Source organism: Erythrolamprus reginae, chromosome 3, assembly GCF_031021105.1.
Source record: "Erythrolamprus reginae isolate rEryReg1 chromosome 3, rEryReg1.hap1, whole genome shotgun sequence".
NCBI classification, from domain to species: domain Eukaryota; kingdom Metazoa; phylum Chordata; class Lepidosauria; order Squamata; family Dipsadidae; genus Erythrolamprus; species Erythrolamprus reginae.
Window position 1 is genome coordinate 49,131,042 of NC_091952.1, and position 27,500 is coordinate 49,158,541.

The 27,500-nt window shown below is 40.4% G+C and overlaps 1 protein-coding gene across 1 annotated transcript in view; it reads right to left on the minus strand.

Annotated features, from left to right (window-relative positions):
- Window positions 1-3,812: 3,812 nt before the first annotated feature.
- Window positions 3,813-27,500, minus strand: part of CACNA1S (calcium voltage-gated channel subunit alpha1 S) — a 107,314-nt gene continuing 83,626 nt past the window's right edge. Inside the window, exons 37-44 of the mRNA XM_070748865.1 lie at window positions 26,456-26,557; window positions 26,047-26,171; window positions 24,485-24,613; window positions 19,304-19,512; window positions 15,459-15,526; window positions 13,576-13,679; window positions 12,667-12,786; window positions 3,813-4,319 (exon numbers count right to left, since the gene is read on the minus strand). Coding sequence (XP_070604966.1) covers window positions 4,158-4,319; window positions 12,667-12,786; window positions 13,576-13,679; window positions 15,459-15,526; window positions 19,304-19,512; window positions 24,485-24,613; window positions 26,047-26,171; window positions 26,456-26,557 — 1,019 coding nt within the window. The 3' untranslated portion in view covers window positions 3,813-4,157. The remainder of the gene's footprint in view (window positions 4,320-12,666; window positions 12,787-13,575; window positions 13,680-15,458; window positions 15,527-19,303; window positions 19,513-24,484; window positions 24,614-26,046; window positions 26,172-26,455; window positions 26,558-27,500) is intronic.

Consider the following 27,500-nt stretch of genomic DNA (forward strand, 5'->3'; position numbering starts at 1 on the left):
AAGACTGAATCTTGCCTTGCGGGCTTTATGTCTACAGCTCATGCTTCCACACCATGCTGTGTGCCTATGAGAAATAAAAGCAAAGCCGGATGAGAAGTGATTGGTCAGCTGCATATATGAAAGCAAAAGGAGAACTCCTGTTCTGGGATCTGAAAACATGCTAGACTTAATTTTAAAATAAATCTAATTTAGCTAAGGCTACAGATTGATATTGAGATAATATCGTGATTTCCCAATTCAGGCTGGGTACATCTGCAGCATACCAGATTTGGAAATACAGTGATACCTTGTCTTACAAACTTAATTGGTTCCGGGACGAGGTTCTTAAGGTGAAAAGTTTGTATGACGAAACAATGTTTTCCATAGGAATCAATGGAAAAGTGATGAATGCGTGCAAGCCCAAAATTCACCCCTTTTGCCAGCCGAAGCGCCTGTTTTTGCACTGCTGGGATTCCCCTGAGGCTCCCTTCCATGGGAAACCCCACATCCGGACTTCCGTTGCCAGCGAAGCACCTGTTTTTGGGCTGCTGGGATTCCCCTGCAGCATCACAAAAACATGGAAGTCTGGAGGTGGGGTTTCCCATGGAGGGGAGCCTCAGGGGAATCCCAGCAGTGCACAAACGGGCGCTTCGCTGGCAACAGAAGTCCAGAGGCGGGGCATCCCAGCAGCGGCGGTGGATTTGTAAGGTGAAAATAGTTTGTAAGAAGAGGGAAAAAAATCTTAAACCCCAAGTTTGTATCTTGAAAAGTTTGTATGACGAGGCGTTTGTAAGGCGAGGTATCACTGTACTTTTCTAAGTCAGCCACACATTGACTTGTCTTCCAGTGTGTTACAATGATGTGTCTGTTCAAATACATCAAAAACCTGCTTATCTAAGTTGCTGTCTATAAGAATCATCTCAAAGGAAAATGCCTGGTGGCCTCAGGAGAGAAAATTATTTTACGAAGTCAAATGTGGAAATTTCATTGTCATTTACCTTGACATAAGAGTGTGACTGATTGTTTATCCAGTGAATTTACAAAGGAATCCATTTTCAATCTTTCCCTCAACTCAAAAGACATAGCTCTTTATTTGATAGTAATTATTAAAAGCTTCTTGGAGGAATTAGAGTTGAGAAATTGATTCTTACACTGACATGCACATACACAACGGTATTGTATTGGTTTTCTAAGTGTTTTTCTTAATGCATCCGAAGTAGTACAACCAGTGATCAAGACATCAATAGATCCAGGGGATTCTATAATGGAGCAGAAGCATTTAAAAGAACACCATACAGAAAAAGTCCTAAAGCTCATTGTAAGAGCCCCGCAGTCACACTGGGGTTTTGAGCGATTTGTCATAAAAAGGATATTACTTTCCATGGAATGAAGTGATTAGACAACAATTCTTCATAACACATAGTTTTATCTTCTACAGTGGTGTAGAAAATCAAAAGTCAGTCCTAAGCAAAGCAAGACCCACTTTTAGAAATGTATCAAATGTAAGGAGTCATGATAATGCAGAGCAATTTGGATTGACCTTCACCAAAGACTGCTTCCTCTAGAAACAAAAAAATATGAATGTTTACATATTATCACAGAAACTTGCGGTATTAGTATCACTGTTAATTCACAATTGATGTAAGAGAATATTTGTAGCCCAGGGTTGAGCGGTAACAAGCCATTATGAACTCAACATGACAACTTACTGTATATATCATGATATCATAATGCAAATGGCATGATTATGTATTGATACCACAACTGACAGAAATCCATTAACGATGTCATTTGTATATTCATAATTTGCCCTGACATTGAACATCTGTGCTAAGATACAGACCCTCGCCTCCCTATAAAACTGAAATAATCTTTCCCATCTGTCTTGAGAAATACTCACTTCTGCTAGTATGTTAACCCAGATATTATCATGGATAAAATTTAATTATTTCCTGGCAAATAAAAAGTGGTATAAATCAGATGGGTAACACTGAATATGGTGATGAGCATTTATTAATATATTTTCAGGTTTTCTTGCTTAACCTCATCTGACCCCACTCGGTAATGAGCCTTTCTTTAAAAAAACCTTTGAAACTGCTGTTACAAAAAGCAAGCAGAAATACACTTGCCTGAAAACAAGCAGATTTATGAGCAAATCCTGCAATAATTTGTAAGGTGCCTGAAGTCACTGTGAATGAGCTGGGCGACTATATAAATTGACATAAATAAATATTTGGTCTTCTTTACATTATTTATTCTTAAATTATCCCTGTGTTCTTCTTCTTCTGGTGCAAAACAAGGACTGGTATAAAAGAACAGAACTACAATTAGACAAAGGGCAATAATGGTACAAGCCCAGCAGTGAGGCCTCTGCATGCATTTTAGTAACTGGCCTGTGGCAATAAAACAGCAAAGCAACTCCTGTTACTGAGGTCCCTTCTAGCCAAGTTCTTCCCTTTGTAACTCTAATTTATAATTAAATGCTTTGACATGGAAATGATTCCTTGGACAGCTGGAGAGATGGTAGCTTATTGCTCCAGGGTTTCCAGTAGCTCAAGCAGACTGTAATCAGAGTTTGGCCTCCAGAGACAAAAGGATTTGCTTTAACAATCCACAACCCCCTTTTTCATAAGCATCCCTTTATCCATTCTCCTTTTTACGAGTTAACAAATAAAAAACCCAGGGAGCAGCTAGGCTCTGTTGATTCAATACCTCTCCTGGGATGCATAATTTCTCATTTGAATATCTATTAACCTTGAGAGCAAACCTGTTCTAGAAGAAGCTGGTTGCAGGGATCGGATTCTTAATATAAAAAGAAGGTGAAGATGACTTGGTGGGTGCACTAGGCAGAAAGCTAAAACTAAGCAATAGCTTCTGCTGCCTTGTAAAAGATTTAGCTATTTTTGGTTGCTATTATAGCAGAAGTGCTAACTGATGAGGAGAAAAAGGGATATTGTTTTTCATAGCTGTTTCAATCACGATTAAAAAATTCTTCCATTTGTCATTGATATTCGATCTTTCATATGCTAAAATTAGATGATTAAAGCTGCTACTATTAAAGCAGAATGTGATTATTTTATAATTTTATAAAAACTGGACAAACCTAATATAACACAATCTGAAACAACAACAAAATATAAACCAAGAATATACGGTTCTTTAAAGATCTGGATTCTATAATTTAATGAATTGGAATAGAAATTTAGAAATTTTCTAACACACTATAGCTGGAACTTGAACAGCTTTCTAAATATAGATTTGGAAGTTACAGCTAACCTTTCAAAGTGTGAATGTTTTAATTTAAAAGTAGTATTTAACTCCTTAAATTTCAATGCAAGTTGCAAACTATAATAAACGCTAGGAATAAAGTGATAAAAGTCCACAGTCATACATAATCTAAGATGTATAAAGTGTAATTTAAATGTTGAGACACATGCTTCAATATTGAAGTACATTGTACTGGGAAAAATACTGTATATTGTGTTAATGGCTTTATAACAACTTGGAGATTTAATATAAATAAGCAGTAAAAATCTTCTTCCTATGTTGGATTGTATGAATGAATGTCTATATATACTATTTTTCTCAAAACAAAAACCTAGACATATCAATATCTCAATTTCACTGTTTTTAACAGCCGTTCATAATTTTTATGTGTAAACCGCATTCAAATCTTTTGAAGTCTAAAATAAATGAAAATTCAAATGTATAAAAAAAACCATTTGGGGACGTTCTGTTTATTAAAAGTCTTAGTTTTTAATCATTTTTGCTTTTTCTCCAGATTCTCCAATATAATTTTAAGGCATTTTTCAGAATCTTTGCCAAAGGGGGAAAAATGTTACAATACTTTGAAACTATGTAATAATCCATCTAGGTTACAGGCTACAGAGATGTTATGAATGTATAGACACCTGGATGAGCAAGAGATTCTCTTTTTACTTGTGCAATTCTCTCTGGGAATCCCTTCCTAAAATCTCTTCTAAGGCAGCCAAAAAAAATCCCCCTCCCCCTTTTCCATCTGCCATGTCTTCTGCTTGCCTATCAGACTGGAAATCAATCAGGCCACCATGAGCAGATTGTGTAGCTCTTTCATGGTAATCGTCCAAAAACACAAAAGTGGCTGCCACTATAGAGCAACACTGCCAAGGAAACAGTGGAACGGCCATGTTGTAGGCCCTTTACAGAGATGAAGCTGAGCTTTTCCGTCTCTCCAACAGCATAGCAGCTGTGTCTTCCACATCTGTCAGTTCCGCTTGGAAGGCTGCAACCATCTCGTCTCTTGTCAACTTCAGAAAAGAGTCATCTTTAGCTAGGAAGCAAAGTCCCTCAGAGGCCAGTGCCTGCATTGAAGAGGGAGAAAATGATTAGCTGGGTCTCGTCTGAGCTTTTGGGAAAAACAAAATTTGCCTTAAGGTCAGTGATGGGCTGCCAAAAGTTTTACTGCCACACTGTGGGAGTGGCTTATTTTGTGAGTGTGGCTTGATGGTCATGTGACTGGGTAGGAGTGGCTTGCTGACCATGTGACCAGGTGGGAGTGGCTTGACAATCATGCGACCGGGGGTGGCTTAAAGGTCATGTGACTGGGTGGGAGTGGCTTACCAACCAAGATAAGTTTTCAAATAGGTCATTGGACTCTTTTTCAGTTAAGTCACATTATTCGAATATTCAAAAAAGGACAACTGAGAGACAGCATTATTTGTTGAGGAGCACAGTAACATTTTAAGGTTTTGTACTGAACCCACAAGGTTCAGTATGATAACAGATTAGGCAAGTAGCTCAATTTTCTTTAATTGCTATAAAAGTTCAGTTCTAGATAATGATTGAAATGATTAAAGTGTTTATGGGTAAAAACATACTATTTAATTATTTCCTATTTTAAAAGTAATTAAGGATCATACTAAGGTACTAGAGAATGAAGGACAATAAAAAATCTATTAAGTATTCAATAAATAGTGCATAAACTTAGTACCCCCCCTGTGTCTGTCCCCCCATGGGGGCAGCAGCCCATTACTGCTTAAAGTTTAAATCAAATACCTCAGTTTAGTACTTCAGTGATACATAACGTTCTGGATTAATAGCAATAGCACTTAGACTTATATACCGCTTCATAGTGCTTTTACAGCCCTCTCTAAGCAGTTTACAGAGTCAGCATATGGCCCCCAACAGTATGGGTCCTGATTTTACCCACCTCAGAAGGATGGAAGGCTGCGTCAACCTTGAGCCTGTTGAGATTCGAACTGCCAAATTTCAGTCAGCTGGCAGTCAGCTGAAGTAGTTTGCAGTGCTACCTCTGTGCCACCGTGGCTCATGAATGAGAATGGCCTGTACGTTCTCAGGTATTTCAAAGTATCCTATCGCTGGAATGTATCTTTGAGATGATCTATCCTTGTGGTGTGACCAGAACAATCTAGAACTGGACACACTCAAAACCGTAGAAATGGTGGTAGACTTTAGGAGAAACCCTTCCACCCTTCTACCTCTCACAATACTAGACAACACAGTATCAACAGTAGAGACCTTCAAATTTCTAGGTTCTGTTGTGATTCCGTCTGAGGCCCCTCAGGGAACGGCTGATCCTCTGCCGGCTTCCTGCTCAGAGGGGGAGGATGAGGAACAGGAGGTTCAGGCAGACGGGGAGGAGGAATCTCAGGCTGAGGGAGAGGGAGGACAGCCAGAGTCCCCCGAGAGGGAGCTCTCCCCAGCAAGCAGCCTGGATTCCTTAGATGAAAATGCACAAGCAATAATCGATCTCCGGCAGAGAAGAGCAACACAACGAAGGGGACAATTAGCCAGGTACTTTCAGCACTAAAGAGGCAACAGCTGGGTTTGGGTGTGGTGCTCTCTGGAAAGGCTGAAAAGGCAGACCCACCCTTCCTGGCTTGTGGAGTATTATCTTTGGGAGTCCTGGGACCTGGCTGTGATCTTTGGCGTCTTGGAATTCTGGTTTGTGACTTTGAATACTGAAACCTTGGGGGAAAAAGGTGTGGGTCTTATTCTCTACAGTGGTGGGTGTGCCAGCAAGAAGTCTGCTGTATTGTCTGGCCACCAGGACTCTGCTGTGAAGTCTCATAGCCTGCCTGTTGGGAAGAACAGGTTTTTCTCTGTGTTTATTTTTCAAACTATAAAGTGCTTTTGCTTTTACCAGCGTGTCTGGCTGCTTTTTCCAGTTGGTGTTGAAGACAGAACAGGTTCTATCACATCTCAAGACCTAAAATGGTCACCTAACATCAAAAACATCATCAAAAAAGCACAACAAAGAATGTTCTTTCTGTGCCAGCTCAGGAAGCTCAAACTGCCCAAGGAGCTGCTGATCCAGTTCTACAGAGGAATCATCGAGTCTGTCATCTGCACCTCTATAGCTGTCTGGTTTGGTGCTGCAACCCAACAAGACTGACACAGACTTCAGAGGATAATCAGAACTGCAGAAAAAACAGTTGCTGCCAACCTGCCTTCCATTGTGGACCTGTATACTGCACGAGTCAAAAAGAGGGCAGGGAAAATATTTACTGACCCCTCGCATCCTGGACATAAACTGTTTCAACTCCTACCCTCAAAACGTCACTACAGAGCACTGCACACCAAGACAACTAGACACAAGAACAGTTTTTCCCCGAATGCCATCACTCTACTAAACAAATAATTCCCTCAACACTGTCAGACTTTTTACTAAATCCGTACTTCTATTCTAGTTTTTCTCATCATTCCTATCATCCTTTTCCTCCCACTTACGACTATATGACTGTAACGTTGCTTGTATCCTAAAATTTTTATTAATATTGATTGTTTCTTCATTGCTTATTTGACCCCTATGACAATCATTAAGTGTTGTACCACATGATTCTTGACAAATGTATCTTTTTCTTTTATGTACGTTGAGAGCATATGCACCAAGACAAATTCCTTGTGTGTCCAATCACATTTGGCCAATAAAATTCTATTCTATTCTATTCTATTCTATTCTATTCTATTCTATTCCATTCCATTCTATTGGTAGTCCTCACTTAACAAAAGCAATTAGGATCACTAACTCAGTTGCTAAGCAATGCAGTTGTTAAAATGAGGACTATTGGGGGAAAGATCAAAAGCAACATGAGAAAATATTATTTTACTGAAAGAGTAGTAGATCCTTGGAACAAACTTCCAGCAGACGTGGTAGATAAATCCACAGTAACTGAATTTAAACATGCCTGGGATAAACATATATCCATCCTAAGATAAAATACAGAAAATAGTATAAGGGCAGACTAGATGGACCATGGGGTCTTTTTCTGCCGTCAGACTTCTATGTTTCTATGTTTCTATCTATAAGTCAAATCTTCCCCCATGCAGAGATCTGCAACTATAGCATTTACTAATGCCTAACTTACAATAAAATAAGATAAGCTTTATTGTCATTTTTTTCCCCTGTGGGCACCTTGGCATACATTAAAAATGAAATTTTGTTGTCTACTCTCAAAAGTGTACACATACATAACACATATATAGATATGCTATATACATACATATGTATGTAATTTTTTTGCATTTGGGTTTTTTCCCGTGTGATACTGTGAGTGTTTTTGCAACGGTTCGAGATCACATATGTATATATCTACAGTCTAAGATATAAATACATATATAATTAATCACTGCCTGTTTACATAGCGGAAAGAGGAAATCTGAGAGTTCACAAGGTTGATACTGTATGTTATTAATCCTGTAATATTATTCTAAATCTTAATTTGATTGAGTTCACTAGTTTCCTTAATTCATCCACATACCACGGAGGGTTGTGGGAACCATGGGGTGCAGAGAGGCCATTCAGATATAATCTGGTCCAAAATCACAGCTGCTCTCCCATTCCAAGGTTTCAGTCCAGTGGTGAGTTCACAAGGTTCATACTGTATGTTATTAATCCTGTAATATTATTCTAAATCTTAATTTGATTGAGTTCACTACCATGCCTGTTTAATATATGTTAAACCCCTCCCCAGAAGGCATACTATTATGTATTAATATGATGTGTAAACCCAATTTGCATTTTACTAGCAAAATTGAGAATTTGGGAAGTGAAAGAAAAAGGGACAACCAGCATTGGCTTGCAAAAAGGGCAAATTTTACGTTAAACCAGTGTTTTTCAAACCTGGCAATTTAAAAATATGTGAACTTCAACCCCCCAAATTCCCTAGGAAGCATACCCCTTCAACTCCCAGAATCTCCCCCCAGTAGTATTTCATAATAACCATGGAAGCAGGGGTGGGCTTCAAAATTTTTAGCAAGGGGTTCTCTGCCCAGTTGCTGGGTGGGTATAGCCCCGATCGGCGTGGTCTAGTCAGCCTCCTGCACCATCTGGGGGGGGGGGGAATATGTTTTTGCCCTCACTGGGCTCCTGAGGCTTTCGTCAAGGTTCTGGGAGGGTGAAAATGGCCTCTCCAGGCTCCAGAGGCCTTTTGGAGGCCAGAAACAGAATCGTTTCCGGCCTTCCCAAACTTCCCGTAGGCCCATTTTTTGCCCTCTCTCTCCTTTATGCCTTATACAGTGATACCTTGTCTTACAAACGCCTCATCATACAAACCTTTCGAGATACAAACCCGGGGTTTAAGATTTTTTTTGCCTCTTCTTACAAACTATTTTCACCTTACCAACCCACAGCTGGGATGCCCCACGACTTCCGTTGCCAGCAAAGCACCCATTTTTGCACTGGGATTCCCCTGAGGCTCCCCTCCATGGGAAACCCCACCTCCGGACTTCCGTGTTTTTGTGATGCTGCAGGGGAATCCCAGCAGTGCAAAAACGGGCGATTCACTGGCAACGGAAGTCCAGAGGTGGGGTTTCCCATGGAGGGGAGCCTTAGGGGAATCCCAGCAGCGCAAAAACGGGCGCTTTGGCTGGCAAAAGGGGTGAATTTTGGGCTTGCACACATTAATCACTTTTTCATTGATTCCTATGGGAAACATTGTTTCGTCTTACAAACTTTTCATCTTAAGAACCTCGTCCCGGAACCAATTAAGTTTGTAAGACAAGGTATCACTGTACTTACTTACTTAAAGAGTCTTCGGAGAGGGGCGGCGTACAAATCTAATAAATTATTATTATTATTATTATTATTATTATTATTATTATTATTATTTGGCATCCAAAATGGGCTGTGTTTAGACTCCTGGGAGGGGCGGTGTGCATGGGACCAGCCAGGAGTGAGATTTGGGGCTTCTCCAAACTGCACAGAATCTTAGCTAGAGGTTCTCCCAAGCCCCTGCAAACCCCCAGCAGCCTACACTTGCACAGAAGGCTGAATGCTGTCCTGCGGTCAGAAGTTTTTAAGAAGACATTGGATAACTATTTGTCTGAAGTAGTGTAGGGTCTCCTGCCCAAGCAGGGGGTTGGACTAGAAGATCTCCAAGGTCCCTTCTAACTCTGTTATTATTATTATTAGAAATATTTCAAATCCAACTTTTTAGAAAGAAGTCTGAGGCATTCCCTAAAGAAGGATTTTTTGTCATATATTTCAGAAACCAATTAAATGCCACCATGGTGAGATTTATAACTAAGGCAGCATATACCCTAGCAGCCATCATATGGGTAAGACCACTCCCCAGGCCAGGCAGAAGGATAAATCAACTCCCAACCCGCTTCTGTTCATTTATTAAAGAATTCAGTAGCACTAAATCAGAAACGGTCAGTTTCAGGCCAAAATAAAACATAGATTTCATTTACTAAAATATATTCGGAATCTTATCCTTTAAGGCTAGTTTCTGGGTGGGTTCTCTGGGATTCATAGTGGAGTGCAACCTTGACTTTTATTAAGCCTTTTGCAGGGAAACCGAATTCATACCACATAGAGCAGCGATGGCAAACCTATGGCACGAGCCACAGGTGTTATGCGGAGCCATATCTGCTGGCACAAGAGCTGTTGCCCTAGCTCAGTTCCAACATGCATGTGTGTGCTGGAGAGCTGACTTTTGGCTCGCACAGAGGCTCTGGAAGGGTTTTTATTTGCTTCCAGAGAGCCTCCAGGGGGTGGGGAGGGCATTTTTACCCTCCCCTGGCTCCAGGGAAGCCTTTGGAGCCTGGGGAGGGCAAAACACGAACCTACTGGGCCCACCAGAACTTAGAAACAGATCGTTTCCAGCCCCCAGAGGGCCTTTGGTAGGTGGAGGAAGCTTTTTTCGCCCTCCCCAGGCATTGAATTATGGGTGTGGGCACTCACGCATGTGCGATAGCGCACGCCCATGCTCTTTCAGCACCCAAGGAAAAAAGGTTCGCCATCACTAACATAGAGTTTCCTTAGTTATTTGGAAAGCTTCCAGGAAATTTCAATCAATATCTTGGCTAGGTTGATCTGGTGTCCTCCAGGTAATTCCTATAATACTTGTTGTGGTTCCGTCTGAGGCCCCTCCGGGAACGGCTGACCTTCTGTCGGTTTCCAGCTCAGAGGGAGAGGCTGAGGAACAGGAGGTGCAGACAGACAAGGAGGAGGAATCCCAGGCTGAAGAAGAGGGAGGACAGCCAGAGTCCCACCAGGGGGAGCTCTCCCCAGCAAGCAGCCTGGATTCCTTAGAGGAAAATGCACAAGCCATAATTGATCTGCGACAAAGAAGAGCTACTCAGAGAAGAAATCAATTGGCTAATTACTTTCAGCATTAAAGAGGCAACAGCTGGGTTTGGGTGTGGTGCTCTTGGGAAAGGCTAAAAGGCAGACCCACCCTTCCTGGCTTGTGGAGTTTTATCTTTGAGAGTCGTGGGACCTGGCTGTGAACCTTGGCGTCTTGGAATCCTGGTTTGTGCCTTTGACTATTGAAACCTTGGGGGGGGGGGGGGTGCCAGCAAGAAGCTTGCTGTATTGTCTGGACATCAGGACTCTGCTGTAACGTATTATAGCCTGTCTGTTGGGAAGAACAGGTTTTCCTCTGTGTTTATTTTTTCCAGCTATAAAATACTTTTGGCTTTTACCAGAGTGTCTGGCTGTTTTTTCCAGTTGGTGTTGAGGTCTGGGGGAACCCAGACAGAACAAATACTTATTAAGGAGCTGTGCAATATTTCAGATTCAGTTCAAGGAGGATAGTTCAGAATACATGACTGCAGCACCACATCACATAAGTACAGCAGAGTCTCTCTTACAGTAGCCTCACAATCCAGGGGAAAGTTGTCATGCTTTTAATGAGTTCTAGAGAGGTGCTGCATTCATGCTCACTTTCTGAAACACTGTTTCCAATCCAAACAGCGCTCAAACCCTGCACAGTTTAGCATAAGACTGAGTCAATGAAAACCCCAACTGGAATATGGTCACTTTAACATGGAATGTCTGCTCATAATCTTCGTCTTAGATCTCAGCAGATGTATGCAATGTCTGGGGAATTCTGGGAGTTGAAGTTCACGCAGGTTGAGAAAGACTGGTCAAGCAAATTGGGAAGAAAAGTCCGGCTCTCAATTTATGTTCATGAAGAAAAAAAACCCCAGAAAAAAAATCACCAGCTTCCCCTGCCAACAATTTATGCTTAGCGAAGGAATTTTTATATATTAAAATTTCATAATTTTAATAGATTATTTAATAAATCCTATGCAATTTCTCCGCTCAATGCCTCTGAATATAAGTATGAGCCTGGGGTTTCTTAATCCAATTCTATCTGCTCTTGAATAAAACCTATTTAAGATTTTGTAAGATATAAAATAGTTACTTTAAAAAAATTAATCAAGGTAAAATGGCTTCAAAATTATTTACATTTTAAGCCAATCCTACCTCATTTATTGTTTCATTCACCTTAAACTAGATCTCAGCTACTGTGATTCATACAAATAGGATATACGAAAATTCAAAAATACAATAATATATAGAAATTTATATAAATTTCCAAGTCTATGGAGAGGGGCGGCATACAAATCTAATAAATAATAATAATAATAATAATAATAATAATAATAATAATAATAATGTGAGAGATTTAATTCTGTTTGGACAAGAAGATTGGACTGGATCACCTGGATCACCTTTGTTTTTAATTGATCCAATTTTCTTTTGTCATTTCTAACATACACAATAGTTTATATCTTAGTCTGTTATGCAGTCAGACACTGCAATTTGTCAGTGTTTAAAATCTGGGTGAATTTAACCAGTTACAGTTTATTTAATAAGCAATGAATAAGCAAAGTATGGCTTAGTGTAATGCATGAACCTAATCTATCTTTCTTTCTTTCTTTCTTTCTTTCTTTCTTTCTTTCTTTCTTTCTTTCTTTCTTTCTTTCTTTCTTTACTTACTTACTTACTTACTTACTTACTTACTTACTTACTTACTTACTTACTTACTTACTTACTTATTTATTTACTGGATTTGTATGCCGCCCCTCTCCGAAGACTCGGGGCGGCTAACAGCAATAACAAGACAGCGTACAATAATAATCCAATACTAAGAACAATTAAAAACCCATTATTATAAAAACCAAACATACATACAGACATACCATGCATAAAATTGTAAAGGCCTAGGGGGAAAGAGTATCTCAATTCCCCCATGCCTGGCGGCAGAGGTGGGTTTTAAGTAGCTTACGAAAGGCAAGGAGGGTGGGGGCAATTCTAATCTCTGGGGGGAGTTGGTTCCAGAGGGCCGGGGCCGCCACAGAGAAGGCTCTTCCCCTGGGTCCCGCCAATTATATTCTTATTCACTGTATATCCTTGACTTTATACAGACCCAAACTGTTTGCCCACTGACGTACCTCTTGAAGGAATTGAAGAGTGGCTGGGGTTTGGGCTTCTTTGTCCCTTGAAGTGCCTTCTTCACTGTTGCTTGTAGATGATAAAACTTCATCATGAGCTGCATCTTGAGTGACAATGTTCTTAAGAAATTGTAGATTAAAAAAAATGAAACTATCTGAATGGAAATCATGTGACTTCATTACCAAAATTTAAGACAATCTTAAAAAATGCAATGTGTAATTATTCCCCCCACCCTTTTAAATGTGACATTGTGGTTCAACTTGCTGCATTATAAACAATATATGCAAAAATTATATAGAAAAAATATACTTTTTATATTTCCCAGATATATTCATAAATGCTCCTTTTACTGAAACATGTTAAATGCAATACAAAAATGTTTTGCTATATAGCAAGATACTTTTAACTGTTCCTCCAATATTTTTATTAGTTTTCTCCTATTGGCTTTCAGAGTTTCATTTTTATATGGTGAAACATTGCATTTTTGCTACTCAGAAATGAAATTTCTCTATGTTGGATGAAAAACTGAAAATTATGGGCAGATCAGAATGTCTGTTGAAGTGGTAATATTATGTTACTCTTCACTTAACTGTAAGCAATAAAGTGGACTAAATCTGCAAATAGGAATCTTTAATAGATATTATAAGGAACACTTTGCTAAAAAAAGGTTTATAGAACCTTTGTTACAGAGAAAGTAATGGTGGGTAATATAATACTATATAAATTTTATCACTTTCTCCTAATTGTGAAAAAGCTACACCTGAGCAAAGTAAAAATATTCTAGCAAAGTAACTACTCACATATGCATTATGGCCAATTGCTGATAGAATTGTAAGTCTCTTTTCTAGTCAAATGTGGATAAGTTAATCAAATGTGAATAAACTTAAACAATCTGAGTTTACATTTACCTGCTGAGTGGAAAATTGTTGTTCTGAAGAGCACCCAACATTGTTTGCTGATAATTTACTCATTTTGCCTTGCTGCTTTTCATTTTGAACAGAACATTGTTTGACTGGGGGAAGGTGGGAAACAAAACAAGAAAGATGTAATGATAATAGGGATACATAACTGAACTACAAGTAAATGACACAATGTTTTTAATAGGCAAGGGATCATCAATCTGCAGCTCTGGAGCCGCATACGGCTCTTTCATCCCTATGCTATTTAACATCTACATGAAGCCACTGGGCAAGATCATCCGACTGCATGGGGTAAGGTATCATCAGTACACTGATGATACCCAGTTATACATCTCTACCCCATGCCAATTCAGTGAAGTGGTGGATGTGATGTGCTGGTGCCTGGAAGCTGTAAGGATCTGGATGGGGGCCAACAGGCTCAGACTCAACCCAGACAAGGTCAAGTGGCTGTGGACATTTCCTCCTAAGGACTCTTCGATCTGTCCATCCCTTGTACTTGGGGGGGTGAAACATTGACCCCCTCAGATAAGGTCTGCAACTTGGGTGTCCTCCTGGACCCACATCTGAACCTTAACCATCATCTCTCGGCTGTGACCAGGGGGACCTTTGCCCAGGTTCACCTGGTGTACCAGCTGCGGCCCTATTTGGACCAGGAAGCTCTGCACACAGTTGCTCAGGCCCTCATCACCTCCCGTCTTGATTATTGCAATGCGCTCTACATGGGGCTACCCTTGAAAAGTGTTTGGAGACTTCAAATTGTCCAGAATGCAGCCACGCAAGTTGTCACGAGTGCACCTCGGTACACCCATATAGTCATATAATCCGCGAGCTGCACTGGCTGCCTGTCAGTCTCCAGGCATAATTCAAGGTGTTAGTTACTACCTATAAAGCCCTATATGGCTTAGGGCCAGATTACTTACGGGACCGTCTCCTGCCACATACCTCCCAGAGACCAATTAGAGCACACAGAGTTGGCCTCCTCCAGGTCCCGTCACCCAAGCAATGTAGACTGGCAGGACCTCAGGGGACGGCCTTCTCTGTTGCTGCCCCTGATGTTTGGAATCAACTCCCACCCGATGTCTGCACTGCTCCCACCCTGCTGGTTTATTGTAAGGCCACAAAGACCTGGCTGTTCCGGCAGACTTGGGGACCCTAAATTAACATCTACTGACCACCTGTATGAACATGACTCCGCATGAATGATATGAACGTGTGTTGTTGAGCCGCTATTACAAGTTTTAACTAAGGCTTTAGATTTCTTGACTTCTTTATTATTGTTTTGTAACTCTATATGTAATTTTATATTGTTGTAAGACGCTCTGAGTCCTTTGGGATTGGGCGGCATAGAAGCCAAATAAAATAAATAAATCAATATGCTGTGGCTCCCTGTCACCGGTTGGCGCTACAATTTTGAGAGGAGCTTCTGGCTGGGGCAGGGTGGTGGGGAGCAGGGCATGCCAGGAGGGGAGACTATGGCAAGGGGTGGATTTTCTAGTCAGCTCCACAATTGATGGGGCTTTCGATTAGGACTGGTAGAGGGGAAAGGACACTGTGCCGGAAAGAGACTCTATGGTGGGGGAACCGGACTTCTGGCCTGCTCCAGAATTGAACAGGGGCTTCCAGTTAAGACCTTTGTGGCTCTTTGAGTGTTGAAGGTTGCCAACCCCTGTACTAGGCTCATAATCTAGAAATATGGAAATATATGCATTACACAGATCCTTTTGTTAGAGCAACAATTATCTCCCAGCCTCAAAGACAAGAGAATTTGAGACTAATCCTGTAGTGGAAACCTCCTGATTTGGAGCAGTCTTGCATCATTTGGACAAGAAAGAGTGTATCAGACAGAAGGGAGGATGGTTGGCAGGACTCACTGAGGTGAGATGAATGAGGTGGTGGTGGTACTATCTTCTGGTTCTTCAATTCATTCTCATATATCATTCTGTGAAACAAAACACTGATGATTAAATCCCAGTACCCCATCCATGTTAATTTGATAATGCTTTCAAGTGAAATGTAACAAACTACAGTGGAACCCCGACTTACGAAATTAATTGGTTCCGGAAGGAGGCTCGCACGTCGAAAAGCTCGTATGTCGAAATATTGTTTCCCATAGGAAACAATGTAAAAGCGATTAATGCGTGCAAGCCCGAGGGCTGAGGGGAAAAGACGTCGGCTGAAGCGGGGAAGTTCGCCAGGAGTCAGCAAAGTAGCCGCGCGTGTGTTTTAAAAGATCGGAGCCGGCATGGGGAGGCTTTCAATCAGCCCCCGAGCCCCCAACCTGGGCTCGGGGGCTGATTGAAAGCCTCCCCATGCCGGCTCCGATGTTTTAAAACACACGCGCGGCTTCTTCGCTGACTCCTAAAGCGGGGAAGTTCGCCAGGAGTCAGCAAAGAAGCCGCGCATGTGTTTTAAAACATCGGAGCCGGCATGGGGAGGCTTTCAATCAACCCCCGAGTCTGGGTTGGGGGCTCGGGGGCTGATTGAAAGCCTCCCCATGCCGGCTCCGATGTTTTAAAACACACGCGCGGCTTCTTTGCTGACTCCTGGCGAACTTCCCCGCTTTCGGAGTCAGCGAAGAAGCCGCGCGTGTGTTTTAAAACATCGGAGCCGGCATGGGGAGGCTTTCAATCAACCCCCGAGTCCGGGTTGGGGGCTCGGGGGCTGATTGAAAGCCTCCCCATGCCGGCTCCGATGTTTTAAAACACACGCGCGGCTTCTTTGCTGACTCCTGGCGAACTTCCCCGCTTTAGGAGTCAGCGGAAAAGCCGCGCGTGTGTTCTAAAAGATCGGAGCCAGCCTGGGGAAGCTTTCCATGCTGGCTCCGATCTTTCAAAACCGGCGCGTGGCTTCTTTGCTGCTCCTAAAGCGGGGACGGCCCCCCCCACCCCCAAGCAGAAGCCAAGGACCCCCCCACCCCCAAGCAGAAGCCAAGCGAATGCTTACCAAGTGGGATACTACGAGCAGAGAGGAGCCGGGCGCTTCCTTGCCTTCCTTCCTTCGCCGAAAGAGTCAGGGAGGCGTGGCTCGTATCCCGGATGTGAGCTCGGGAGGCGAACGGAAATGACGCTCCCTCCCAAGCTCTTATCTCGAGTTGCTCGCAAGTAGAGCTGCTCGTATGTTGAGGTTCCACTGTATCCTGGTATATTGGAAAACTATTCTGGGATACTGATCAGATACTGATGGTCTTTTCCACTTTATCATTTGTTTTCCTGTATATTTATTTATTATTTTGTTTATTTATTTTGTCAGAACATATACAAAATAGCATAACATAAAGATTTATTTATTTTTATTTATTTATTTATTTTGTCCAATACATAATACACATTGGAGAGAAAGATATGTAATAATATAAGTAAAGAAAAGAATAGAAGATATAAAAGTATAGGTGAACATATTTGTAAGGAAGAAAAGATAAATGAGATAAGGAGAGACAATTGGACAGGGGATGGAAGGCACACTGGTGCACTTATGCACGCCCCCTACTGACCTCCAAGGAACCTGGAGAGGTCAATCGTGGATAGTCTAAGGGAGAAATGTTGGGGGTTAGGGGTTGACACTACTGAGTCAGGTAATGACTTCCACGCTTCGACAACTCGGTTGCTGAAGTCATATTTTTTACAGTCAAGTTTGGAGCGGTTAATATTAAGTTTGATAGACAAAGTAAATACAGATAAATGAGGGCAGTATGACAGGGAAGGTAGGCACACTGGTGTGCTTATGCATGCCTGTTATAGACCTCTTAGGAATGGAGGGAGGTTGACAGTAGACAGTCTAAGGTTAAAGTTTTTGGGGTTTGGGGAAGAAACCACAGAGTCGGGTAGTAAATTCCAGGCATTGATCACTCTGTTGCTGAAGTCGTATTTTCTGCAGTCGACTTTTAAGCAGTTTATATTGATTTTGAATCTATTGTGAATCAGATATTATATATCTAGGTATATTTAATATAATTGATGCAATACCGTAAGTTGCCCATTTGTGATTTACCAGTATGCAAAATATGATGGTACCTTAAAATCTGATTACCAAAGACTGATTATGAATGATTGAATTCAGGTGAAATCATGGTAAGAACTGCACAATCATATGACAGTTTACATGTATGTATATCAGTGGTGAAATACAGCAGGTTCTGGAAAGCGTAATGGAAATTTTGAGTAGTTTAGAGCAGTGTTTCCCAACCTTGGCAACTTGAAGATATCTGGACTTCAACTCCCAGAATTCCCCAGCCAGCATTCGCTGGCTGGGGAATTCTGGGAGTTGAAGTCCAAATATCTTCAAGTTGCCAAGGTTGGGAAACACTGGTTTAGAGAACTGGCAAATACTATCTCAGGCTGGCCCGAGAGTGGGGTGGGAATGGAGATTTTGCAATATCTTTCCCTCGGGAGTGGAGGGGAAATAGGGATTTTGTAGTATCCTTTCCCTGGAGTGAGGTGGGAATGGAGATTTTGCAGTATCCTTTCCCTGCCACGCCCACCAAGCCACGCCCACAGAAGAGGTAGGGGAAAAAACTGAATTCCATCCCGATCTGTACTGTACTAAAATAATTGCTATAATTTTACAATAATTTCTATAGTCTAAAAAAAAGTATTTCTGGAATGCTTTTGTTGTTTCTTTTGGCTTTAATAGTACAATAATAATTTGAAATCAGCAGCAGATGCTAATCCCTATTTCAAATAATAAAGGAAGCAATAGCATCAGAATAAATCTTTCTGTTCCACTGTTTATATCCTTTTGTTTCCCAAACTATCTATTTTTCCTACTTCATGTTCTTTAATTAATTGCTGGTCCCTAATAGGAACTGTCCTAATTGAGTTTGGCCATAAATTTTTAGTGAAGAACTTTAGTCCTTGTAACCAGCCACTGGAACATATGCAGACTCCAAAGACAGAGAGAGAGAGAGAGAGCATTAAGCTAATCGACCTCTATATAATGTCTGGAAATGATTCCTGGAAACATTGGTTAAGACAACCTGATTTATATCTTTTGTAGTAAATGCAGAATACGTTTCATAAAACATAATTTTTCTTTTACACAATGTGTTAGGCTGCTGTACAATTTGGGAAAGGACTTGGAAACATAGAAACATAGAAGACTGACGGCAGAAAAAGACCTCATGATCTATCTAGTCTGCCCTTATACTATTTTTTGTATTTTATCTTAGGATGGATATATTTTTATTCCAGGCATGTTTAAATTGAGTTACTGTGGATTTACCAACCACGTCTGCTGAAAGTTTGTTCCAAGCATCTACTACTCTTTCAGTAAAATAATATTTTCTCATGTTGCTTTTGATCTTTCCCCCAACTAACTTCAGATTGTGTCCCCTTGTTCTTGTGTTCACTTTCCTATTAAAAACACTTCCCTCCGGAACCTTATTTAACCCTTTGACATATTTGTTTCGATCATGTCCCCCCTTTTCCTTCTGTCCTCCAGACTATATAGACTGAGTTCATTAAGTCTTTCCTGATACGTTTTATGCTTAAGACCTTCCACCATTCTTGTAGCCCGTCTTTGCACCCGTTCAATTTTGTCAATATCTTTTGGTAGGTGAGGTCTCCGGAACTGAACACAGTATTCCAAATGTTTAAAACATTCCAGGTCCCACCTAATTATTTGCACCAGAGTAATATCTTGAAAGGAATGTTACTTTGGATCCAATTTTGGATCCTGATCCTAACTGTTCCCGTTTTTTAATTTCAACTTTAGTTCTTACCGTATTGTTGCGTTGTTATTAGTATTACTGTTGCTGTTGTTCACATTGGTGCCTCTTGTGGGTGGAAAGTCCTCAATAAATACTGGGGAATCTAATTCTTCACTACCCATCTCAGTGAACTGCAGAGGTCTTTGGCTTGCCACGTGTGGTGGAAGGGGGCTGCTGGGCTCGATGAAGTTTTCAACCTGGCCAAACAAGCCCCCCGTTCTCTGGATTTAAGGGAGAAAGAGAAAAGGTGGTTACCTTGCTTTTCCTAAAGCCATTTTGTCTTTCAGCAGCAGAGAACTGAAATTGGGATTAGCTCAAATGGTAGAGCACTCACTTAGCATGTGACAGGTAGCGGGATTGATGCCTGCATTCTCAGCGGTGTTTTTTTAAGGGATGTGCATAAGCGCACCAGCATGTCTACTGTCCCTGTCCTAATATTCTATTTTATTCATAGCCATTTCATACATCCATAATCATGTTTATACTCATATCTGTTATCTAATACATACTTGGCGAAAACAAATGTGTGTGTGCATGCGCGCAACGTATTTTTGCTGATAATGAAAATGAAGGGAGACTAGTATCGATCTATTTCATTTTCATTATCAGCAAAAATATACTGCTCAAAAAATAAAGGGAGCAATCAAATCACACATCCTAGATCTGAATGAATGAAATAGTCTCATTGAATACTTTGTTCCGTACGAAGTTGAATGTGCACAACAGCATGTGAAATTGATTGTCAACCAGTGTTGCTTCCTAAGTGGACAGTTTGATTTCATAGAAATTTGATTTACTTGGATTTATTGTGATTTATTGTGGATTTATTTATTGGATTTATTTGATTTATTGTGTTGTTTAAGTGTTCCTTTTATTTTTATTTTTTTGAGCAGTGTATGTTACACATATAGAATATAATTTGCCGGCTATAAAATTAACTTCCTGGATGACCCCTGGAGGCAGTGAAGGTCTACCAAAATATTTACTTCCACATTGTGGGCGTGGCTTATACCGGACATCCTGTATGTTCTTTTAACATCTTTTTGTGCAAATTGGGTGCCCTGGGGTGGAGCTCCATTTTCGCTACCTCATTGCGTTCTTTCCCATCTGGGCAGTAGCCCACTCCTGCCTGGAGGGGCTGAGAGGCAAGAAGGAAATAGTATGCTCCCTCTCATATTTGGGTATATACAGTACCAGGGTGACTCGACAGAAAAAAACATATATAACTCTTCCCTGATACAAGCTGAAACAGGAGGAGAACCTGTGGCCTAGAGCAGTGTTTCCCAACCTTGGCAACTTGAAGATATTTGGACTTCAACTCCCAGAATTCCCCAGCCAGCGTTTGCTGGCTGGGGAATTCTGGGAGTTGAAGTCCAAATATCTTCAAGTTGCCAAGGTTGGGAAACACTGGCCTAGAGGTTAAAAGCCACTCCCTTATAGGCAGACTGCCCAGGTTCAAATCCCAATAAGGGTATGACTGGCTGATGACAGCTAAATAGCTTGAAATAGATCTATACTAGTCTCCCTTCATTTTCATTATCAGCAATAATATGCTACACATACACGCACACATACACAGAGAGGGAGAGAGATTAACTCTTTTCCCTCACACTATTTTACTGCCTGAAAGTTTAACTTATTGTTTTAAAATTATTATTGTGGTGAGCAGTAATGGAGAACAATTTTGAGCAAAATTTTAGAATAAAGTCAAGGGATTCCAAGTATACCTTCCACCTTGCTGAACTTTTGAAGAGTCATAGTCACTTTTAAATTTGCTGCTTGGAATTTTTTTTAGCATAATACAAAACTTGTTGAGATTCACAAATTGTGTATATTTTCCCCCCCTATCACTTTGTAGGCATCTGTTGTTGGCCTCAACAAGAAACAACTTCCATGGTATAATTAAAATGATTAAAAGAAAAGTTGCTTGTTCAGACCCATTTCATTATTGTTTGATCAAGAATGAATTTCTAAGAGGACAGCTTGGGATGGATTAAATATTATACTTAGTACTTGGAGTCATAGTTCCCTCTAAGCTGAGCAGTGAGCAATCGCTCACTTAGAAATCATCATCAACTCAGAGTTTTCCAAACCTGCCCAGAAGCCGAGAGGGAAAGAGTGAGAGGGAAGGAGAGAGAGAGGAAGAGAGGAAGAGAAACAGATAGAAAAAAGAGAGGAAGGAAAAGAGAAAGAAAAAGAATGGGAGTAAGGAAGAGAGAAAGAAAATCAAAATCTAGTTTGAAACTAGCTCAACTATTTAAGTGGCATTTTGATATTGATAGAGTTGCCCTATTATGAGCTCACTGTTATAGACACACAGTACAGTATTTTATTTTGAAATTCTCGGAGGCAAAACAGGTTGGGTTTTTTGTTTGTTTGTTTGTTTGTTTGTTCGTTCGTTCGTTCATTCATTCATTTATTTATTTATTTATTTATTTATTTTTATTTATTTATTTATTTATTTTGTCCAATACACAATGAGGGTTTTAGTGCGTATATATCAATATACACATAGTAAAATACATGATGAAGGTTATAGAGGAGATACTCATAGTAAAATATATCTAAGAAAGAATAGAAAAGAAGATATAGGAATAGAATATATAGGAATAGAATATATATATACATACATATACACATACATATACATATACATACATACATACATACATACATATACATACACACATATATATATAGGAATAGAGTATATCATGAAAGAATAGAAGAAGAGATATAGGATATATAGGAGAGTAATAGGACAGGGGACGGAAGGCACTCTAGTGCACTTGTACTCGCCCCTTACTGACCTCTTAGGAATCTGGATAGGTCAACCGTAGATAATCTAAGGGTAAAGTGTTGGGGGTTTGGGGATGACACTATGGAGTCCGGTAATGAGTTCCACGCTTCGACAACTCTGTTACTGAAGTCATATTTTTTACAGTCAAGTTTGGAGCGGTTAATATTAAGTTTAAATCTGTTGTGTGCTCTTGTGTTGTTGTGGTTGAAGCTGAAGTAGTCGCCGACAGGCAGGACGTTGCAGCATATGATCTTGTGGGCAATACTTAGATCTTGTTTAAGGCGTCTTAGTTCTAAACTTTCTATTATTTTTATTATTATTATTTTTTATTATTTCTGTGCCGCCCAGTCCTGAAGGGACTGCCACTCAATACTATACTTTTCCGCCCACCCCACAAAAAAATTAGAGGGAACACTGCTTGGAGTATTTTCTTTCTGCCCATTTCTGAGAAACGATGCAGTGCTGTGGTAGGAGAGCAGCCTTATGGGGAGACACAGGTTTCAATTTTATACTTTGAAGCTTCTTGGAATTTTCATTTAGCCAATATAGAAAAACTATATTTAGAGCAAAGAGACCAGATGTGTGTGAAAAGTGCAAATGAAGAATTTAACAGCAATAGTTAACTTCACATTAAGATCCCTGCAAGGAAAATCAAAACGTTCTCCAACTTTGATATGAGTGATTGAACAAAGTGTGTTTCAGAATTTACAGAATTACCTTTACCCTCCTTTATGTCTGTGTCAGATCTTTCAAAATATAGGATTGGATGATGATGACTTTAAATTATGCAATTGCAGCCATAGCAGAGAAAGAAAGGTTATCTTAGGAGATAAAATTGAAGTAAACAATTTGTTAAATTTCTTTATGATTTTGTGTGGCTTTTTAATGGTCTCAACAGCTGATCTACAAAGCTTATGAATCAATAAAAGTAGAATTATGTATTCTAAACCTCAATATCAATATGACCAGTAGGGACTTATGAAGAATTTATTCAGAGATCTTTGATGATCCTTCCGAATTTCAAATTGCACTGCTAATAAAATATAATGCAGTACACTTTAATATTCATTTAAATTTATGTCAGGATTTTCTTTGTTGATCATATTTTAGTGTAACCAGAAATGAAGTTGATGCAGAAAAATGGTGCTTTTTTCTATTAGCTTCAAAGGAGGATGTGCATGTTAGGAATCCATACACAAGAGGTGTGCAGGTTAGGTATGTTTACTAAACCTCTGTTATGTACTGATAGCTATGCATGCATCTGATCATTTTGCAAAAATGATATTCATTTAGCTCAGAAGGAATGCTTACAGCACGAAGCCCTCTCTTCTTTATTCTTCAGAATGATGAATGCATTTTTAAATAGGAATTTTAAAAACTACCAGTAGTAATTTAGAAAATAGTGAGGAGAACAAAGGTCCTTCTGTCCTTTGTAATTCTGATACTTATAACTGTATATGTTCTGGGCAATGACTGATTTTAATGTGGGGAGGAAGGCAAAAGTGAAAGAGGGAATGATCTGTAAGAAAGCATAGGTCACCGCAGCAAAAATACAGTGATACCCCTACCTAAGAACGCCTCTACTTACTAACTTTTCTAGATAAAAACTGGGTGTTCAAGATTTTTCCCCTCTTCTCAAGAACCATTTTCCACTTAAAAACCCGACCCTCCGAAACTGCAACTGGAAAAGGCAGGGAGAAGCCTCCATGGGGCCTCTCTAGGAATCTCCTGGGAGGAAACAGGGCCGGAAAAGGTGGGGGAAGCCTCTATGGGGCCTTTTTAGGAATCTCCTTGGAGGAAACAGGGCAGGAAAAGGCAGGGAGAAGCCTCCATGGGGCCTCTCCAGGAATCTCCTGGGAGGAAACAGGGCCGGAAAGGGCAGGGAGAAGCCTCTATGGGGCCTTTTTAGGAATCTCCTTGGAGGAAACAGGGCCAGAAAAGGTAGGGAGAAGCCTCCATGGGGCCTCTCTAGGAATCTCCTGGGAGGAAACAGGGCCGGAAAAGGTGGGGAGAAGCCTCTATGGGGCCTTTTTAGGAATCTCCTGGGAGGAAACAGGGCCGGAAAAGGCAGGGAGAAGCCTCCATGAGGCCTCTCTAGGAATCTCCTGGGAGGAAACAGGGCCTCCACCCTCCCTATGGTTTCCCCAATCACACACATTATTTGCTTTTACATTGATTCCAATGGGAAAAAATTACTTTCCCCATTGGGGAAAGTAATTTTTCTACTTTTCTACTTAAGAACCTGGTCATGGAATGAATTAAGCTCGTAAGTAGAGGTACCACTGTACAGTTTACTGCAATTTGAAGATAGTTTACTGCAATTCTTTTTAATTAAAGAATAGATCTCTTCTTATACCTGCCATATAATTAATACTTTCTGTATTTATACTCACCCTGTAGATGCCTTCTTCCATTGCTGCCTCCACCATGGCTCTTTCAAGTTCCTCTTCTGCAGTCAGATCCCCAGAGATTGCTCTTTTGATCTCAGGAGCAGTTTCCTCTTCAATGGTCCTTAGGCCAGCCTTGTGAGAAGTGAGGTGGAATCCTTTAGCATTGGAAGGGGCCATTCATAACAAAATGGGAAAGGGATGGAGCAGATACCAGTGCAGGCAAACCTATGGCACGTGTGCCACAGGTGGCAGGCAGAGCCATATCAGCTGGAATGTGAGCTGTTGCCCTAGCTCAGTTCTAGCACACATGTGCACGCAGGCCAGCCGATTTTCGGCTTGGACGGAGGCTCTGGGAGGGTGTTTTTGGCCTCCAGGAGGGCCTTTTCATCAGGCTTCAGGGCTCCAAGAAAGCTTCTGGAGACTGGGGAGGGCAAAAAATGGACCTACCTGTCCCACTGGAAGTTGGGAAATGGGGGAGTGGGGATGTTTTGCACACATGCATGGGGTGGGGCAGCATGGGTAAGTGTCATGCACACACGGGCATTGAATTATAGGTGTGGACACTTGTGTGTACATGATAGTGCATATATATGCTTTTGGGACCCTAAGAAAAAAAGATTCACCATCACTGCTCTATATCCTCCAAGAATTATTAACTTTCTCCTCTCAATCTTGTTCTCCTTATCACCTCTCAGTTGGACAAATGTAATGCAACCAGCATGTTGCTGCTGCTTTTGAACATGATTCAACTAGATAGAAAGCAATTGGAGTAGAAAGCAGTAATTCAATGCTGACAGGACAATCACACCACTGCAGAATAACACCAATTCTTGGCTTGAAAGCCAGTTATGTTGGTTATTATTTTTAAGGCTCTTTACAATGTAGCATCATCGGTCTGAAATACTATTTCTTTGCTGCTGTCTGGTTTTTTTTTCTGGTTTCCTAATAGCTGTACCAGTCCCATTGCATTATTCATATCAGTTAAGGGATAATTTGAGTTGATATCTAAGCATCTAGGTTGCTTAATCCTGTTCTAAATCCATTGCTAAACATGCCAAACACAAATTCAAGAACTTCTTTAAAGACAGATTGGCTATATATATAAAACCATAAATCAAAAGTTTGGAGTAAAGTGAAATTGTTTTACAGCTTATTCCTTCTCCGTGTAGGTGACGGGGAATGAAGAATACTATGATACCTAACACTTTGCTCAGGTTTGCAAGATTCACACATACTGTATAGTACATGTCGCATAAAGGAGAGTCAATTTCAGACCAGAGCAAACATATACTGTTGAAGAAAGACTTGATTATAAGCAATTAGAGGAAACAAGATAGATTTTTTATAAGAAATCATAACACACTTCTCAAGATCCAAGTATATGGATCTTAAACATATTTTTCTAAGAATGCACATAATTCATAACCATATTCTAGGATAAAAATTTAAGTCCAGTTCCAGAACAGAGAAACTTTGACTTTCACTCCTCTGTAGGTTGAAATATTTCTGCTTCTTAAGAAGTTGTGAAACTATGCAGCATTTTCTCATATCAGTTTCCCATTTACCTGGATTTCAATAGCATTTTTCTTAGGTCGATATCCATAATATTCTTCCTGGCGCTTGATAAATTTTCTGAAGTGCTCCTGGATGAGGAAAGTAGCATAAAACTTTCCCACAGTAACTTCATCATCTAGAAGAATATATTATTATTATTATTATTATTATTATTATTATTATTATTATTATTTGGATTTGTATGCCGTCCCTCTCCGCAGACTCGTGGCGGCTTAATATACAAATTAAGGCATTGTAATTATGCAAGAGATGCACGGTATGTATGAATTCATGACCAAGCTACTTTCTGAACATTAAATTTATTAAAATAATTTATTAAGAGAATTTATTAAAAGCTTCTTCCCAAGCACTAGAAATGGCAATGGAGATCAAAAGTCTGTTGATAGTCTGAGGACTCACCTCCAATTGGTGGAATGACTTGATCTAAAAGCTTCATGCTGGTTCTCTTCCAGATTTTTTTAATAATCATCCTGAGTTCTTCATTGGCTTTCTCAAAGTTGCCTACAAAGCATCCATCATACAAAATGATTTATACCAGTACATAACTTAGCATTCAGAGTTCAACTATAGCCTTAACCAAATCAAACCAGAACAATAGAGTTGGAAGGGACCTTGTAGGCCAACCAGGCCAACCCTCTGCCCAAGCAGGAGACTCTACCTACACCATGAAAGATAGAACTTGAAAAACCTTGATAAATAGAGATAGAAAAACCTTTATCATTCTGTATACGTGCTAGAAAGAGGGCTAGAAAGTCCTCTTTCAAACCAGAATTACATGACTCAAAATGCAGATAAAGTCCCAAAGTCCTTTGTTATGGCTAACTCTGGTTTGTATTTACTAATAATGATATCCAAACCTTAGTTTATAGAAGCATTGCAAACCCTGTATCTTCTCTGCCACTAGTGTGGGGCTCTTTCATGATTGATTGTGTAATAAATACATCTTCATTTATCTAAATATCGCATCTCAGACATTAACACCCTTGAAAATGTCCAAAGATACTTCACGAGAAGAGCCCTTCACTCCTCCACTTGAAATAGAATACCCTATGAGACTAGACTTTCAATCCTGGGCCTAGAAAGTTTAGAACTAAGGAGCCTTAAACAAGATATAAGTATTGCCCACAAGATCATATGCTGCAATGTCCTGCCTGTCGGCGACTACTTCAGCTTCAACCGCAACAACACAAGAGCACACAACAGATTTAAACTTCATATTAAGCACTCCAAACTTGACTGTAAAAAATATGACTTCAGTAACTGAGTTGTCGAAGCATGGAACTCATTACCGGACTCCATAGTGTCATCCCCAAACCCCCAACACTTTACCCTTAGATTATCTATGGTTGACCTATCCAGATTCCTAAGAGGTCAGTAAGGGGCGAGTACAAGTGCACTAGAGTGTCTTCCGTCCCCTGTCCTATTGCTCTCTTATATCTCCTAT